General features: G+C 35.5%; 1 protein-coding gene across 11 annotated transcripts in view; it reads left to right on the forward strand.

Moving 5' to 3' along the window:
* The window catches only part of MGAT5 (alpha-1,6-mannosylglycoprotein 6-beta-N-acetylglucosaminyltransferase), a 397,474-nt gene that overhangs the window by 248,811 nt on the left and 129,034 nt on the right, over positions 1 to 19,629 (forward strand). For all 11 annotated transcript variants that reach the window (XM_069067800.1, XM_069067805.1, XM_069067798.1 and 8 more), the window contains 4 exons: positions 13,672 to 13,743; positions 16,348 to 16,509; positions 17,641 to 17,810; positions 19,179 to 19,313. In XM_069067800.1, coding sequence (XP_068923901.1) covers positions 13,672 to 13,743; positions 16,348 to 16,509; positions 17,641 to 17,810; positions 19,179 to 19,313 — 539 coding nt within the window. The remainder of the gene's footprint in view (positions 1 to 13,671; positions 13,744 to 16,347; positions 16,510 to 17,640; positions 17,811 to 19,178; positions 19,314 to 19,629) is intronic.

Genomic DNA, 19,629 nt, shown 5'->3' on the forward strand with positions numbered 1-19,629 from the left:
CAACCTCTATTTTGTCCTCTGGTTCTAAAACATAAGGCAATTTTCCTTGAGAATTTCTTGGAGGAAGACTTCTAGGTTCTTACTTTGATCATGGCTTTCAGGTAGTCCAATAATTTTAAATTATCTCTTCTGGATCTATTTTCCAGGTCAGTGGTTTTTCCCATGAGATATTTCACATTGCCTTCTATTCTTTCATTTGTTTGGATCTGTTTAACAGCATCTTGATTTCTCATAAAATCATTAGCTTCCATTTACTCCAATCTAATTCTGAAGAAATGATTCTCCTCGTTGAGCTTTTGAGATTCTTTTTCCATCTGGGAAATTTGGCTTTTTAAGGCATTCTTCTTCTCATTGCCCTTTTGAGCATTTGAGTTAGTCTGTTTTTTACGGTGTGATTTTCCTCACTCAGGCTGTTGACTCTCATTTCATAATATTCTTGCATCGTTCTCATTTCTCTTCCCAATTTTTCTCCACTTCTTTTATTTCCTTCTTAAGGTCTTCTATGGCCTGTAACCAGCTTGTATTTTCCTTTGAAGCTTTTGGTGCAGGAGTTCTGACTACACTGTCTTCCTCCTGTTCCATGCTTTGATCCTTTTTGTCCCCAAAATAGGAGTCCAATGTTGTATTCTTTTGTTTGCTTTGTTTCCTTTTCCTGGTCATATTGCCACTCAATTACTTGACTTTGGGGCTTTTTGTCACAGGAGGGCTCTCCCACCAGACAGCGGAGCTTCTGTCCCAAACACTGGGGTTTTCTCAGCTGCTGGAGTTATTAGTTGGGTGCCCTCTCTGGCAAGCTGGTCACACACCCCAGGACCTCCATCTTAGACCGCAATCCAGATCCAAGTATGTTGAAGCAAGAGCAATTACCCCTCAGCCTGGTGGCTTGGTTCCCCTACAGTCTGCAGGCCAGGAGCTGAAGCTGCCACATGTGGGGGGCTGTGCACACAGCCTCAGCAGCTTCTCACCCCAGGGGCAAAAGCCAATGCACTCCCAACTACTGGGTCCCAAAGTCCATACTGCACTGACCTCTCACCTTGTTCTTAGCATCTATATGGTGATAAATCTGAAAATGGCCACAGCTTCTGGTGATCTGGAATCCCTGTAGCTGGCAGCTGGTCAGGCCCGCCTTGGGGCTAAAATCTCCAGGTAGAACTGGGCTGGCCACTTTGTGCCAGCCTACCAGCTTGTCCTCAGTGGGAGGTTAGCTTCTCTGTGTCATTTTGTGGGTTCTATAGCTCCAAAGTTTGTTCAGAGTCCCCTTTTACATGAATTGGGGAAGGTGGAATCTGGAGCCACGGGGAGGTCCTGTTTCTACTCAGCCATCTTGATTCCATCCCGCCTCAGTTTCATTTTATGCAAAATTAAGGGCCTGTAGTAGATGACAAAATAGCATAGTAAGTACTGTATGGTGGGAAATGGAAGGTCGAGTCTCCCCAATGGAAGGGAGGACTGGAGTTTTATTTTGAAGAATGGCATCAGAGAATAGTTTAAGAGAGAGTGGGGCTCATTAACAGCAACCGGACCATCTCCTTCTTTCTGAATCTTTCTCTTATCTGTTCTGGTTTCTGGCAAAAGAGGAGCAGGGAAGACATTCTAGGAAAGGAAAATGGTATGAATAAAGGTGAGAGGCTGGAACTTTCTAGGTGCAGGAGAGATAATGATGTCATTCTTAAGGACAAATAGACAAGTTTTACAGGCATGAAAGGGCCTAATGGAAGATGTGTACCATTAGAGAGGGTGGGCACCCTGTGCCATTAATTATTCCTTCTCTTTTTGTATTTTCAGTCTCTGTCTCTCCACTGAGCTGTTACTTTCCATAGTGTGGGAATCTATATGTAAGACATCACTAAATTAGTCATAAAAGATTGCCTGAGCTACTTCCTTCCTCTATGTCAGATTACCTTCACATCATAAAAAAAGTCCTCTTGACTCTGCTACCCCTTAGTTTATTCCACTTCCCCCACTTTTGTTTCCAAACATCCTTCAATCCTTACTGACAGATGCAGTTGCATCCCTTTAACCATCTTTGTCCTGTTGGACTCTCCAATTTCTCTACATTTTCTTTGAAGTTCTGTAACCCAGCTTGGATGTTATAGTCTAATAAAGATTCATATAATGCATGAAAAAATGACTTCCTGGCTCTTTTACAAATTTCAAAAATATGTTCCAATAGAATGCCATGGTGATTAATGATAATGAAAAGCCGGGGGGGGGGGGGGGGGGGGTGGCACATAAATTAGAACTCCAGCAACTTTTAAAGTCACAAGATTGTTTTGTACACTTTGCTGGTTGTTGCTTATATTGTATATTAGCCTTATATAAATACAGTCTATAATGTCTTAAAACAGCACTAAGACTTTGGTGACACTGTATAATGAAGCCCCTATTATTTTTTTATGAACTGTATTCTCCTTTTCTAGGAAGATTCTGAGGTTAATTTTTTTCTGATCCTTCAGTATTCTGATTTCTAACTCATGCTATTGATTTGTATGTATTCAGTGACTGCTACCAATTTTGATTTTTTTCTCTCCAAAAAAAAATTGACAGTAAGTCATTTGGTAAAATTGAGGGGAAGGAGAGGTTAAGGGCATCAGGAAAATAAGTGAAGTGCAATCCAAAGTCAAATAGAAATCATCTTGTATTATCCTGTATTTTAACTATTGGTTTTCTTCCTTCCCTTTCTAATAATTTCATACAATAAAAGTTAAGTGCAAGAAAGGTATCAGGTGCTGCATGAAAAAATGAGTCTCTTATTTTGTTTAAGGCCTTTGAAGTATGTAGGATAAAGTTGCAACTAGAACAAACAATAAAAAATATGTACGCCTGGGCAGAAATATCATGAGGCTATAAGATGGAAAGTTGTGTTATGCCAGACATATCTCCCTGTCTAGGTCAATAGGTTAAAATGTGCCTATTTTTTTTCTTTTCTTTCCCTTTTTCTGTGAAATAGTAGGGGTTAAGCGACTTGGCTAGGTTCACATAGCTTGTAAGTGTCGGTATATGAGGCTGGTTTTGAACTCAGGTCCTCCTGATTCCATTGCCAGTACTCTATCCACTGGGCTACTTAGCTGCCCACAAACGTGCTTATTTTAAAGGATCTAATATGAATAGAATATGAAGCCAAAGTGTTCTAATCTCTCCTATAGAATTGGATTGTAAACAGCTCTGCACCCCTTAAATAAGAGGTAGAGGTAAATGTACCAAAGTCAGAGATAGAAATGTGACAAAATTGTTTTCATTTTACATTTTAATATATGAATTTAAAACAATGACATTTCAACTTTTGAATATGTGAAAGATGTTTTCATTTATTTTTTTTTTCTAAACATGAAAGTGTTTGTTAGGAATTCTGGATTTTGTAGTTTTCTTATCTTATTACCTCTTAGAAGTTTTGGATCTCTTTCATATCTGTTACATTATTTGTCAAATTTTTAAAGGGGAGGGGATACAGACAAATATACAGAGTACATTTTTACAGGTATACAAAACATTAAAAAAAATTAAGTATAGATATTTGTTGATTCCCTTCAAATTGTTTGTAAAAGTGTTTTGCAAACCTGAAAACTCTATATAATCATTAGCTCCTATTATTATTCTTTCCCTTTAAAGCTCTGTCTGTACTTTCAAAATTTGTTAAAAAAAAAACAACCAAAAAAACCAATCATAAAGTCTCTAGTGTAAACACTAATTGAACATGCACTTCTGCATTCCCTAAGTTACATTGCATCCTGTAATTTTTCCCATTGGGCTTCCCTAAATGAACTCTTCTTTTATTCCCCTGTAATCGTGGTAACCCTGGTTATTATTTTGAGTAATTTCAGGCTAGGGCTTATTTGGTTTCTGACTTTCCCATGATGAGGCAACTCCCATTGAATTATAGTTGTGTTCCCTCCATCCTTTACTCCTTGAGTTGGATAAGCCCACCTCAAACTTTTGAATTCATTGATTTTCTTTCTATAGTCAAGGCCACCAACATTTATTCTTAAAATAAATGTATGAAGTAAAGAAGACCTAGATGAGAAGTCTGAAATTTTTGGTTTTAAAGAGTACATTTGTACCCTTTTGTAAATACACTTTTAAATGAACCGTAAAATCACAGAATATTAAGGTTAAAAGAAACCTCTGAGATTATTGAGCTTTGTTTTGATTAGCAAGAATACTAGTTAACCTTGAGTTCACTTCCAACTTCTAACTCTTAGAATCTGTGATTCTTTCAACTCTTAGCCATACAATGAACCCCTTCTATTCTGTCTTGTATAAATGATTGTCCAGTATTCAAACAAACATCTTTGTTTTAAACTTAGAGTCATACATTCAGGTCAATTAATGTTTGAAATTACAATCACAATACCTGACATCATCCCTAAAAAATGAACTTTAATTGTCCTAATTTTACTGATGGGTCAAATGTACCATTGAGTTGGCACCTGACAAAAAAATGAGACTTGAAAAGAATCTTCTCTAGAAAACTGAGTATTCAGCTATTCCAAGTGGAAAGAATCAATGACTGATCCATTAGGCAGTTTTACATTTCTGGAACACCGGGGAAATAATTTTCTCTATCTGTCTTTGTGAATCATGTAACTACCCCCATTATGGAAATGAGGACCCATAAAATAATTATTATGAATGTCATTGTTTCAGGTATATTAACTTAGCTCTCTGCAGAGCTCTTAGAATCTGCTTCCATTGCTATGATCTTTCAGTGAATTCAAAATGAATTTCTTAATTCACTTCTCTTGCTATGTATATAGATATCATCAGTGTATTTCCTAGCTACTTTACTCATCCCTTCTTCCCTAGTTCCCAACTTTACATGACTCCTCTAGGACCAGCTTGAAGCAGACAGCATATTTCTGAAACTCCTTAACCTTTTATGTCCCTTTGCAGCATTTAGTTGTCTTGGAATTATAGTAGTTCTGAAAGAATGAATCTGCAGAGTGATTGATTGCTAGAATTATAATAGATAAAAACTGTTGATTCATACAACAGGGTGTGTGTGTGTGTGCGTGTGTGTGTATGTGTTGAGGATGAGGAATGATACTGCTTCATAAAGGAACAAAGAAGCAATTTTATGCCTTATTCATCAATCTGTTTCTTCTATCTAGTGAACAACAGACATAAAGGTCTTTGCCTCTTTGAGTTCTCCCTTGGCAGTATGTAAAACTAATATTGGCTGAACATGCTATTAACCTTGAGTTTAAATTCAGCATACTTAATCCCATGATTAATGCCAAGATTAATGCCCAACAGCAAAGGTTGAAAGCTTAAATGTTTGTGAATGCGAGCATGAAATGAAATCCTAATAACCAGTACAATGATTTGGATTTATGGGCTGTGTTGGCTGCTAAAGATAACTTGGAAATGGTGTTGTATGGAAGTAATTTGTCAAAGTGGGCAGTGATGAAGAATTGACTCTTTATGATGCAGGGGAAAAAGTTTGAATGAAGAATTCAGTTCTCTGGGTTTTGGTGTAACAAGGGCAGCACCTCACTGTGGGACTTCATTACATGAGAAAAATAACATAGTCTTTTAAGGTTTTTAACAGTTTAAAATTTGAATTCCCCTTTTAGTAAGATATAATGGACCTCTCAGCAGAAATGTATGTGTATAGATTTAGAATAACATTCCCCTCACTCTCTGAGTCTTCTACTTCTCTATGTCTATTTGTAGTTCTTATTATCTTAAATCCTAGGTACTTATACTCACATACATGTATACATACATACTCAGAGAAGACATTGTAATATTAATAAAGAGGTAGATTTCTTTGGCTAGTCAATTTTCCCCTGTTCTTCTGTTAGTAAGACATTAGTAAGACTTTGTGACCCCTTCCTCAATGGATAATCTCTTTGATATTGAATATTATTATTATTATTAATTATTTTTTTAATTTAACTGCTTTTTTTCCTCATATTTCCAGTTCATAAGTTTTAGTTATTGAGAGAACCCCTAGTCCCAAACAAACATATTCTTGGCTGTACTTCACCAAAATCAAAAAAGTGGAAAAGTAAAATTGTCCTATATTGTACCAAAATCTTGGCAAATATTATTTATAACGAATAAAGCCTTTGAGGTACTCTGGTAAAGTTTTCAATTTATTTTTCTATCTATGTTTAATATTTGATCTCTTAAGATTCTTGCTAATACTATAAACCATAAAACCTTAATACTATTTCCCTTTAGGATTTCAGAAAGCTTTCTGCTCAGGTTTCTCTTTCAGTTATGACCCGTTTTATTTTCTCTTCATTATTTTTACCAGCAGCTACTACAGTATAAGATCTTTTGAAGATTTCATTAATATGTTGTATATTTCTTTGCCCTGTTACTGGTTAGTGTTGCATTCTATGTCCTTTGCAGTAGGAGAAGGTAGTTATGTTCAGGTGAATATAAGCTCCTTAAGGCCATGGACCATTTTTCTTTTTTTGTCTTTTTATCCTGAGCCCCAAGCACAATGCCTTGCTTAAGAGATATTTATTAGATTGGATTGATTGTACTTCTTTTATCCTTTGGAGCAGTATCCTTTTTGGAGATTGCCTAAATTTTCCCCAGAAGAACCTGTAGTTAATGTATAAACAGAATATATTAGTAATTTTTTTTTAAAAAGAAAGGAACAACATTTGAGACACTTTGGGAAAAAAAAGATATAGCTTCACAGAGGCATCTTTGTTTTTCTTAGACTTTATAACTTCTCTTGGCCATAAATTAGTCAATTAATGTTTATAAAGTACCTACTAAGTGCCAGGCACCTTGTTGAGCACTGGGGCTCCAGAGAAAAGCAATGACAAAACAAACAACAGCAACAACAGCAAACCATCCCTGCTCTCTAGGAATTTGAAGGCTAATGAGGGAGACAAGAAGCAATCAATTAGCTACAAACCAGATATGGACCTGATAAATTGGGACTAATCTCAGAGGGAGAGCATGAAGGACTGGAAGTCTTCTTGCAGGATGTGAGCCTTTAGCTGAGACATGAAGAAAGCCAGGAGACAGAGATGAGGACCCTTCCATTTTTAATTACCACAGCAGTACAAACTTAAGAAATAGACTTAATAAAGCATTCAAACTGGGTGGTGTATTGCAAGGAAATTCTGAGTCCATGATGACCAAACCTATTTTCCATTTAATCTTTATATTTTGCTGGCTAAAATGATCTGCTTAGGGAGATCATGAAAGAGTTAGAATATTAGATGGTAGAGTCAAGTATGTTTAAAGATACTATTTTACCCCATCTTTAATAGTTACTGTCTTTTAACATTATTTACCTGGGTCTCTAGGCAAAAATTCACATAAAAATGCATGAACTATCCATGAAAGTTTGTAGCTGTATATACCAAACCATAAAAATCTGACTCTCTTTGAAAATGGTCAACAATGGCTGCTAGAATGTCTTCGAACATATTTTCCAGAAAAAAACACAGTTCATATATATTTCTCTCTACTCTTAGTAATGCAGTAGAGGGGAAAGAAATAACTGCATTTTTAATATAGGAAGTTTTTGTACTTTGCCACACAAGCACAATTAATTTATTCATTTCACTGCTGAGAAATATATCCTTAGTCTCCTCTTTTGAAAGATAATTTTATATTTTCTCCCCAGGGAAAGTTATTCAAAGAAAATTTGAGTCTTTATGACCATCTCTTTCTACAGACTGTGTAGTGTAGTGCAGAGGGGTCAAAGGCTTGGCCAACAGTCAGCAACATTGCCGGGTGTGGGCTGAACCAGATAAAGTTTAATTGGGAAATGTTTAACAAAGTAAATTAAAATGCAGTAGAACATAAATAATGTTAATATGTGCTGGGGTTTTTTTTTTTTTTTGCTTTTTTTTTTGGACAGCAATTGGGGTTAAGTGACTTGCCTAGTCACATGGCTAGTAAGTGTCTGAGGCCGAATTTGAATTCAGGTCCTCCTAACTCCAGGGCCGATGCTCTATTCACTAGGCTACCTAGCCACTCAATATGTGTTTTTTTTTAATCTAAGTATGCAGCCACAGTATGGATCCTTTAGTGGCCCCTGTTTCTATTTATGTTTGACACCACTGATATAATGGATAGTTGAGCCTCAGTTTCCTTTCATGTAAAATACAGATATACTTGTCCTAACTTCTAAACAAAGTTGTTGTGATTATTAGGTGCAGTAGATAATTATAATCTTTGTCAAAATTTAAAATACAGTATAAATGTAAGCTGTTGTTCTAATTACTAGTCATTTAAGGTTCACTTTAAATCCCACCTTCTCCATGAATCTTCTTTCCAATCCTCCAGCCCACATTTTTTCTTTTCTCTAAACTTGTATTGTAGTTGAGTCATTAATATATAATTAGTCACTTTGATTTTCTCTTCTTATATTAAGTATGCTAGTTCCCTCCAGCTGATTTTAGTAAGCTCCTTGAGGACAGAAAACACATCTTATGTTTCTTTTCCCCTCCTTGAAATCCACAGTCCTAGACATAAAGTAGTTGCACAATAAATGTCTGCTGATTAAGTCTCAGATACAGATTGCTGTATGCTGACGGTAAAGCTAGGATTACAGTTAAGAGCCTACACAGCAATACAGGGGTGTCCCTAAAGTCTTAATGAAGTTTTAAGTTATTAAAGTTTAAGTTATCAGAAAAATTTAGTCAGAGACCAAGATCATATACAGGGTGTCCCAGATGTCTTAATACATTTTAAAGCTATTAAAGCTTAAACTATTAATGCAGTTTTAAGCTACTAAAGCTTAAGTTATTAAAGATTAAAACTGCATTAAGACACTGGGCCACTTCAGCCAAAATAAGAATCAAGCTAATTAAGACTGGTCAGTCAAAGTAGTGAAAACAGTTGCATATATAGGCAAAATACTGTCATCTTTTGAATTTATTTTCTGAAACATTACAAATCAGAACACAATAAAAAAAAATTCAATGAAATAGCCCCCCAGCCAACCCCAAAGTAAAACTCTGAATACTCTGAACCAAATCCCTTTGAAAGTGATCTCTCGTAGTCTTGTTAGATACAAGTAAACTCGGCTGTGTTCCTCATCCAGACAGGTTTCAAGTAAAAGTTTGAACTTGACTTAATTTAGTTTTGAATGAGCGTCTCAACTGAAAAATATAAAACAAGACCCTACAGAAACCTCAGGTCCAAATTTTCAGTTATTTATTCCAATAAAGTACTATACTAATCTTTGAAAAGAGAGAGGACTAGAACATAGCTGAATGATTAACTCATTCAGAAGAATAAAGCCTAGAAAATGTTCGCTTTTGAGAAATGACAACAAGAAAATCTGTCATGTTATATATCATTGTCTACATGAATTCACTGAACTTCCTCCTGGTTTTTGACATGATTTTATTCTTTCCTTATCATCCCATTCTATATTCCAACTTGACTTGTATATTTGTTTTGTCTCTTTACTTTTTAATTTAATTTAATATGTTTTTCTTACAGTCCATATGAATTTGACCTAATTTTGATTTTTTTTGGAGACTTTGTGACCCCCTCCTCAAAGGATAATCTCTTTGATATTGAATATAATTATTATTATTATTATTATAGTTACTCATAGAAATAAAATTTTACTTTCTTTTGAAATAGGATTTCAAACATCAAATGGTTTTATTTTATGTGTTCTCTCTGAGAAAACTTGATTTATGGGATATCTACATAAAATATATATTAGAATTCTACTATTCTAGTTACTTCATTTTATAGCCTGAAGCCAATGCACTAAAAAGATTGCTTCATGTAGAATGAATTTTGCCCTCAAATTAGAGGTCATTTTAGGAAGATCTGGCTTACTTTTTTAAATGGCTATGTTCTTTACGACCTAATGATGATCACATGAATCTTAAGTTGTTTTTGTTGTGGTTGTTGTTGTGGGTTTTGTTTTGTTTTTTTGGAGGGGGAGGAAGGGCAGTTGGGGTTAAGTGACTTGCCCAAGGTCACACTGCTAGTGTCAAGTATCTGAGGCCAAATTTGAACTCAGGTCCTCCCAACTCCAGGGCCCGTGCTCTATTTACTGCGTCACCTAGCTGCCCCTTAAGTTGGTTTTTAAGGGGAAACTTACAAATTTAGGACATTGAGTTACTAGGCTTTGGCAGTCTTTTCCCTAAATGCCTTTAATTGAAGCCATTATTTTGGAAAATGTTGCTCATTTAAGAGTTGTTTGTTTCAGCACTTGGAGTTGTTGCCAATGTTGGCTTTCTTCCAGCTTGAGTAATCCTTTGAGACATGGAAAAAAATGAAAATATTTTCCTTATGGAAGAATTAGTTTTTGTATAATTAATTAGTTTGTTATCTAGGGATTCTTTCTTCCCTTATCCCTCTTCCCTGCCAAAACCAACCCCTGCTCATTCAAATTCCCATAATCAAAGAAGGTGAATTTTTACTTTTTCTTCTATGATGGATGTGTTATATTGAAATCCCTAGCTAAAAATTAGACTGAACTACTTAATCTACCATGTTTAAACACACCACTTTTAGAAACTTTCAGATTTTGTCCAGTGTTTCAGGTTAAGGAAAATCATTCTACATAATCATCTAAACAAAAGAATAAAAGTTTTTGTCTTCTAACCTAAAGTCACCTTTTGGAACAAGGGTTCATGCAACGTTTCCACCAAAGTGAATCTAAAATGCTTTCTTATTTGAAATAGGACTAGAGAAGGGAGAGGCTATCTTTAGTCAAGACATGCTCTCATTAACATTGCTTTTCACTTGTCTGTTTTCTTATTTCCTTCTTCCCTTATGGACTGTTTCATTTTTCTGGTCCTAAATTAAATAGGATTTTTTGTTTTATTTTCTTAGTGTCAAGTTTATTTAGATTCTCTACTTTTCTTCTCCCACACTTTTCAGTGATTTGTTGTATTGAAACTCTGAAGTCCATTTGAAACTTTAGTTTTATAAACATACTTTTTAGCAATGTTTTGGTGGGGGCACTCTCTTTCATTACTTTGATCTAAGCTCTTCAGTCCAGTCAAAATATATGAAGCACAGATGTAGGCAGTGTTGCTGGGTCCAATAAGGCTTTCTCTATGTTGCTTATTTTTCTTTCTGTTCCTCACTTTTCTCATTTGTAGTATTTAAGATCTTACCATTCATGGTAATGTTGTTGTAAGACCAATAATCAGAGCTTGGACAGCCAAAGAAAGTTGCTTTTTATATAGAGAGAGCTATTCTGACATTCCCTTTGTTCACTTTGAAGAGTCTTTTTGACATTCAGAAGTGATTTGTAAGTATGATTAAATCTAAATTTTATCCAGAAAAGGCAAAAGATACATTTTGCTTCTCCTTTGATCCATAAAAGGACAAAGATACATTTCATTTCTCCAATAAAAACAAAAACTCTTCTCTTGTTTTTATGTAGTTATTGTATCCAGGTCATTTACAACTAAGCATTACTGATGGATTTATTTATTTCTCACTAACTCATTTATTTCTACTAACTAGATTTAAAAAAATCACCATTGATTAAGAACCCTATTTCTGACTTCTAAGTCAAAGTCATATTTTAGTAAGATCTTAAGCTACATTATAATAAAAGTTAAGTGCTTTGACTTTGGCATTTCATTCATTTAAAAAAATGCATTAAATAATTGAGGAAATTTCCAGTAGGAGATATCACTTGATTTTAGCCTTGAAGAGATCCAAAGATTCTAAGATACAGAAGTGAGGAGGGAATGAATTCTAGGCATAGGGGACAGCATAGACAAAGAATGAGGGAGGAAAGATGGGATGTCAAGCTATGAGACTAGCAAGTAAGCCAGTTAGGCTGGAATATAGAGTATGAGAAGTGGAATAATAAGAAATGTCTGGTAAGATAGACTGGATCCACAATATGAAGGGATGAAGAATTTATATTTCATAGTAAGGACAATAGGAAGTCTCTTTTTGAAAAAAAAAATTAATAGAAGAGTGACAGTGAGAATTGTGCTTTAAGATTCTTTTGGTAGCTATGTGACAGATTGGAAAGGGAGAGAGACTCAAACCAGGAGATCAGTTCAGAGGCCATTGGACAAGAAATGATGAAAGCTTGAATTAAGATAAAGCCTGAGCAAATGTGAAGAAAAGGATGTGTATGCATGGCATATTATGGAGGTCAAATCAACAAGACTTGGTGGTTGATAGGATGTGTTCTGTATGGGAAAGAGAAAGATAAGAGATAATTTCAAGGGTGTCATCCTGGGTTACTGGAAGGGAGGTGGTGCTCAAAATAAATAGAAAAGTTTGGAATACAGACAGGTTTGAGAGACAGGGATAATGATTTCAGTATTAGATATCTTGATTTTTAGATGCCTGTCGCCTATTAGGTAGGGATAGCCAACACGTAGGATTGTAGCATAGGAGAGAAATGACTTGAATTGATCTGTTATCAATCAGAGCATTCCCTCTAGTGACTCAGTTGAAACCTGTGTGTGTCTGCCCATCTTGTCTAACTCTTGTCCATGACTTTCATAAATTCATGACACTCAACATGATGCAGGGCTTCGTTGCCTTCTCTCAGTATCTCAGTAATACCAGTGGAACACTAGCTATCTGCCTGTCATCCTTGGACCTATCAGCAGGTCATCTTCTCTTCCTATCATACATTTCCTTGATTATGTCTTTTCTTCTTATTGTTCTTCAAAGTTCTCATCTCATTATGTTATTCTTTGAACAACTAAAATGCACCTCTCCACTTCTCTCTGTGTAATATTCACTTTAAATGTTTTAAAAATTATTGTGTTTCATAGCCAACAGTCCTACAACAACTCTGGTGAAATGTTAACTTTAGGAAAATGCAAAACTCTAATGATCCCAAACTTCTCCTAGAAACAGAAGACCATCTCTTTAATACTAACAGGAGAAAAATTAACCTTGGAAATGTAGATTTGGGAGTAATTTAGAAAGAGATCATTGAATTCAGGAGACCTGATAAAAGATCACCAAGAGAGAGATGAAGAAAAGGAAAAGAAAAGGGTTCAGAAAAGAGCCTTTGGAGACATCATAGGTGTCTCCATCAAAAGATATTCTTGCCCTTTATCTAATAATTCTGTAATCAATCACAGGGAAGATTCTTTCCTCAACTGCTTAGGCCTCTTACTTTAGAAATTGGGTAGGCCTTTGATAAAGAATTGAACAATTATCTGTGATGACTAATTTTGATAGACTGGGCTCTTTTCAGCAATGCCAGGCTATAAGACAACTCCAAAGGACTCATGATGAAAAAGGCTATCCACATCCAGAGAAAGCATGATGGAGTCTGAATACAGATTGAAATAAATTACTTACTCCCTCTCTTTTTTGTTTAATTTTGTTCCTTCTTTCTCATTGATCATTCATTGGTTATAATTCTTCTTTATAACTTGACTACTATTTAATGTGAAGGTATATGTAGAACCTATATTGGATTGCATGCCACCTTAGGAGGGAAGGAGAAGGAGAAGGAAGGGGAGAAAATTTGGAACTTAAAAACTTGTAGAATTGAAAGTTGTAAACTAAAAGTAAAGAAATTTAAGACAAAAAAAAAGAATTGAGCTATGAGATTTCAGTAAGAAAGACTGAGGTCTTTTTCGTTCTGATTAGACAAAAGACTTCACATAAAATTATTGACCTAATATTATTTTGTAATATTTTTACAAAGGAATCAGGGGGAGGTGGAAGAAAGAGGTATTAATATATGAATACCTAAGGCTTTGCATTTTTCTGTTCCAGGTTGAAAATTGGTGTCCTCGTTTACCTTGGAGAGCAAAAAATCCCTATGAAGAACCAGATCAGAATTCAATGGTGAGAAAGTTTAAAAACCTATTTACAGAGTTTATGCCTTTAGAACAGATTTCATTTGCACTGTAATTAACTGTTTCTAGAACTTTGGTGTCAAACTAAAATAGAAATGGAGGCTACTAAACCATATATACTGTATATTAACCTTACCAATATTCTATTGTGTTTTAATTAATTTTGTTAATTATTTCCTGATTATATTTGAATCTTGTTCTGGCCCATTCAGGAGTCCTTAGGACTGCATGCTTGACACTGCTGTTCTAGATGCTTCCAGCTATAACATAGAACACTATCAAAGGAAAAACTTTTTTTGCTATTCCTATGGAAGTTAGGAATCTTTTCAGGGCTGATGCCCAGCCTGGATGAATTAGCCAGTATTTATTGAATACCTATTGTGTATCCTATATTATTATAGGTAGTAGGTAAATAATGGAATATGAAATTAATAGAAAATATGACTTGGCCTCAGTCAAGGAGTTTATAATCCTGTTGAAAACACAATATAAAACCATAGAATTTTTTGAACAACGTCACTCATAAATGATATGTCAAGTACTTGATATGTGTGAGGTATCGTGCAATGCACCAGAGATGCAAAGACTTAAACAAGAAACATTTCCTGCCCAATGTGACATGGGGGTAAGAACTGGGAGGAAGGAAATATCATATACACATGTAAGCAAAGACAAGACAATTTGAGGAGGGAGAAAGAGCACAGTGATGGGAGGGATTTAGAAGTGTTTTCTGTAGATGATTGATTATCTCATCCAACCTCTGAGCATAACTTTAAGAAAAAACAAGGATTCAGGAAGGCAGGAGTGGAGCACTGGGAGGGCTGGATTTCTGTCTAATTGAGGGAACAGGGTTATCACAATGACATAGTTTTAGTTAATAGCTTAGGTCTAGAAATCAAATGTCTTCATTCTTTACTTATAATGCCTTCTGAATAACTCCCTAAAATGGCCTAGAAAAAAATTTGCTTGAAATAATTCAATTTAGTTTAGTTTTGTTTTTTTTTAACAATTTTGGAAGGAATAGGGACAAAGAATTGTTTTAAGAGAAAATAAGGTATTTGGGGGTTTGTTTGGAGTTTTCCACCCTTTATTCACATTTTCCCATCAAATCAGGGGTTCTTTGTTTTTGTTAAGTTACACCTTAATTTTTGGCTGTCTGGTGAAGCCCATGGACCCTTCACAGAATAATGTTTTAAATGTGTTTAAAAAAATACTTAGAATTGCCAAGGAAAGCAGCTATATTGAAATGACATGGTTAAAATATTTTTAAGAGTAAATTCACATGCCCCAGGTTAAGAACCCCTTAAACTACTGCCTTTTTGTCTGAGGTCTTGATTTCTGGTCCTTTGATGACTTGGGTGCTTTCTTCAGGCCCCTTTCAAAAGTTCACTATATTCATCGTAAAATATGGAACTTCATGTTAGTCCTAGTACTTCTTTAAGAATGTCCAGGAGATGTTGTGCAGCATAGTGGAAAGAGATAGCCTCAGAGGTTTAAAAAAAAAGTTCTGAGTTCACGGTTGAGCTTGGACACAAGCTGCGTGACCCCATGCAAGTCACTTAATCTTTCAAAGCATGTTATATATGAGGGCACAAGAACTACAAAGACTAAAAGATGAAACATTTCTTTCCCCCTGTGAAGTAGGAGGGCAGTGGGGAGGGAATATTATATACACATATAAACAAATACAAATTACTGAAATCAGGTAATTCTCTAAAATTCTAAGCTATAAAATAGTTGCAGATGTTCATTGGTAGATAGTGATTACTCACTAGAATTTCCCTACCTCAATGAAGTCATAGGTCCACTCCCGAACCCCCCAAAAATGACCATACCAGCACCAAGTGTCTTGTATTTAGAACTTATTCCTTATAAAGTTGTCCTGGTTGGTCAGGGACAGAAGCAAAGCCTTCATTTCTTTCTCATAACCTTTTACTTTCATGTAGTAGAATTGCATATGAATTCCTTAGGGAAAAAAGGCTGGATAAACTGTGGAAATTTCCTCTCATCTTTGGGGGAATGAACTAGCTCATAGAAGGTATTGTATAGATCCACTAGTTGTTTCTTTGTTTGATTGTCGATATCATTAAAATAGGATTCAGAGAAGTTCAAGATGTCTCATGTGCACTTGCAGCCCATTTAGTTAAAATGAAGTTGAACAGAATTCATTTAATGAGAACTAATTGATAATGGTATTCTTTAGAAGATCAGTTTCCTTCACTTCAATTGATAATACTGGTTCCTTAAAGTTAAGTTGTACAAAAGAGGAGATTTGGGCAGCTAGGTGGCTCAGTAAGTAAAGTGCCGGCCCTGGAGTCAGGAGGACCCAAGTTCGGTTCTGGCCTCAGACACCTAACACCCACACAAAAAAACTAGCTGTGTAACCTTGGGCAAGTTACTTAACCCCAATTGCCCTCCAAAAAAAAAAAAAAAGCAAAAGAGGAGATTTGTTTTTAAAGTCCTATATTGATTCAGCCTCTCAAGTTCAGGATAAAATGTCACCACGTAAAAACCATCATGCTTCCAAAATGTTTGGGGTTGTCCACCTAATCCCACCCCATTTCCCATTTCTCTATTAAACATCTATTCATAGGCTGAAATTCGTACGGATTTTAATCTACTCTACGGAATGATGAAACGGCATGAAGAATTCCGATGGATGATACTAAGGATCCGAAGAATGGCTGGTGCGTGGATTGAAGCAATTAAATCATTGGCAGAAAAGCAAAACCTTGAAAAGAGAAAAAGGAAAAAAGTGAGTTTCTTATTAATTTTGTTACAGTAACCAGTTTTCCTTTTAAGTTTGATTCTGTTTTGAAACAGGACCAAAAAAGAAGTGTGTACTGTTGAGAATGATATTCCTTAAGGGTGAATCTGCTGTCTCTTTTATACAGCTCGTTTTTCTGTTCATTTTCCCAAAATAAGGTCCTCTCAAACATCATGAATAAACAACTTTCTGGAAATTTAGCAGTGTGATTACTGACCATAGTGTCCACAGTTCTTTCTGACTCCAAGTCCAATATTTGGTCCACTATGTCATTGATCACTGTAATTCCAGATCATTTAATTTTGATTGTTTTATTTTTCTTTCCATTTTCATTGTTTTAGTCTATGTATACACACACACATATGATTTTACTGGTTCTGCTTCACTGTGTATCAGTTCACAAGTCTTCACATGCTTCTTTATGTTCAACAGATTGCTTCTTACAACATAGCAATATTTTATCATTTTCATATGTCACAATTTGTTTACTTATTTCCCAGATTGGACATTTACTTTGTTTCTAATTCTTTGCTACTATAAGAGTACTGCTATAAATGTTTTATTGTACAATTGAACCTTGCTTTTTATCATTGACTTCCTCGTGACATATGACTAAGTGGGATTTCTGGGTCAAAGGTCATTAATATTTTAGTTGCTTAGAATAATTCTAAATTGGTTTCCATAATGAATGGTCGAGTGTATAGTTCCACCAACAATATATTAGTATTTTTCACCTATCTTTCCACAACACTTCCAACACTGACTATTGCCATCTTTTGTCATCTTTGTCAATTTACTGGGTGCGAAGTAAAACCATAGACTTGTTTTGGCTTACACTTCTCTTTGTTAAATTAATATCGATTTTAAAAATAACTTGAGTTTCTTATGACTCAGAGGGGGAAGTGCTGATCTGTATGCAAAGGGCAGAGTAGTAGTCTTTGATCATCCATCTCACATTTTATTTTCTTCCTCTCTTCTTTATCAATCTAGAAAATAAAGCCTCTAAATGTGAATACTTTTTTTGGTCACTTTATCAAGTACTGAGTTTTGTGGTGGAAATGTCTTGAGTAATTTGGATGTTAATTCAACATAAGCCTATCTATTTGTCTTATTTTTCAGATTCTTGTTCACCTGGGACTCCTGACCAAGGAATCTGGCTTCAAGATTGCAGAGAATGCATTTAGTGGAGGCCCACTTGGTGAATTAGTTCAGTGGAGTGATTTAATTACATCTCTCTACTTACTGGGCCATGACATTAGGATTTCAGCTTCACTGGCTGAGCTCAAGGAGTAAGGAGATTACTTTTCAATTTTGAAGCTGGAATACAAAAAAAGAAATTGTAAACTCTTGAAGCCTCTATTAGTGTGTAATTTCTTGCAGAGAAAAATGAAAGTGATAATTCACTAAACAGGAGATAAGAAGATTATTTTCAGGAGCTAAATACATACACTGTGAAAAGGATGATATGTTTTCATTGTAGCTGCAGGCTCTGGAGGCTTCATAAATGAATGCAAGAAAATTCAAACTAAGGAGCTTATTCATTCCTATTACAGGTGCTTCATACATCTGCTGCACAATGCATTCTTGACTTTACTAATTCCCTGTCTCTTACTGAAATTCATACCCTTCCCCACTCAGCATCAAGCTTTTTATATCTTAAAACAAGGCAAGTTCCTGTTTGTAATTTAATTTGGGAAGAGTAAATTTCCTGAAGGCCTGGGCTTCTTTTTTAGTCAGCAGACTTACAACTCCAAGTCTGTCAACTATTGTGTTTCTATTTAACTGACATTTGCTTCTCCTTCCATCTCTGTCCTTTTTCCCTTCCCTTCCCTTCCCTTTCCCTTTCCCTTCCCTTCTCTCTCTCTCTCTCTCTCTCTCTCTCTCTCTCTCTCTCTCTCTCTCTTAGTTTCTTAATCCCTTTTAGATTGACACAGCTGGCTAAGCATTCTCACAGACGCATCCATCAGTTCTTTCCACTAACACACTGGATGAACTGTCTATAGAGAGGCTGACCCTAGCTGCCAAGTTATTACTGTGTGGAGTAAAGAAAAAACTTCCCAATGGATTTGAATTTTACTTATACTTGAAATTGCAAGGAAAAGAGCATTTTAGAAAGCAATATTAAAAGCACCTTGTTGCTTTTTATTAAGAACAGATGAGGAAGAGAAAAATGACATTTGCTCAAGTTCCAGATGATACAGGACCAAATGTATATAACTAGCACACAGCATCATGCCAACCACAGAAATACTGTCAATGAATGGTTCTTGATAAAGGCAATAATGATGATTATAATTTTAAGAAATATCTATATAGGACATTGGGGTTTATCAAACACTTCTACCAATACTACAAGGGCAGATATAGCAGGTATTAGATCCATTTTATAGAAAGAACAAAGTTCTGAGGTTAAATCATATTGAGACTTAAAGTCAGATCTTCTGACTCCTAATCCAAGTGAACTTTCTACTACATGACTAGCATCTAAGTGCCATGGTTGAGAGAGAGAGTCATAGATAGAAACATACTGGGAGATATCAGGAAGGCTTCATGGAAGAAATTATTTGAGATATTTTATTACGAAAGCCACCAGAGTACCCATGTATATATAACATAATGTAAATGGTTTATTGTGTGTGTTTTTCCTCTCTCCCTAGGATAATGAAGAGGGTTGTCGGTAATAGATCTGGCTGCCCAACTGTAGGCGATAGGATTGTGGAACTCATTTATATTGATATCGTGGGACTTGCTCAATTTAAGAAAACTCTTGGCCCTTCCTGGGTTCATTACCAGTAAGTGTTTTGTTTTCATTTGAAGCATCATGCCTATTTCTTAACAATGACATTTAAGTGGCATTTGTTTTTGTATGGAGTGAGAAGATAAAAGAAGATCCTTTGATTTGGGCTGATTACCCCTAATTGAAAGCCAAATTGTTCGCAGCTACTTTCCACCTTCAACACCCATTCATTATTTTCATTGATCTCCAAAGAAGAGGAAACGTGTTTCAAGCTTTCTCTGTAACTTCCCAATTTCACATACCTTCTTTCTCCCTATACCTACTTCAGCTCTTTCATAAAATAAGGGTTCTAAAAGATAGACTTTGGTAAG

The sequence above is a fragment of the Petaurus breviceps genome, unplaced genomic scaffold (assembly GCF_028583685.1).
Source record: "Petaurus breviceps papuanus isolate PSGF00001 unplaced genomic scaffold, PetGlider_PUasm1.0 90752, whole genome shotgun sequence".
NCBI lineage: Eukaryota > Metazoa > Chordata > Mammalia > Diprotodontia > Petauridae > Petaurus > Petaurus breviceps.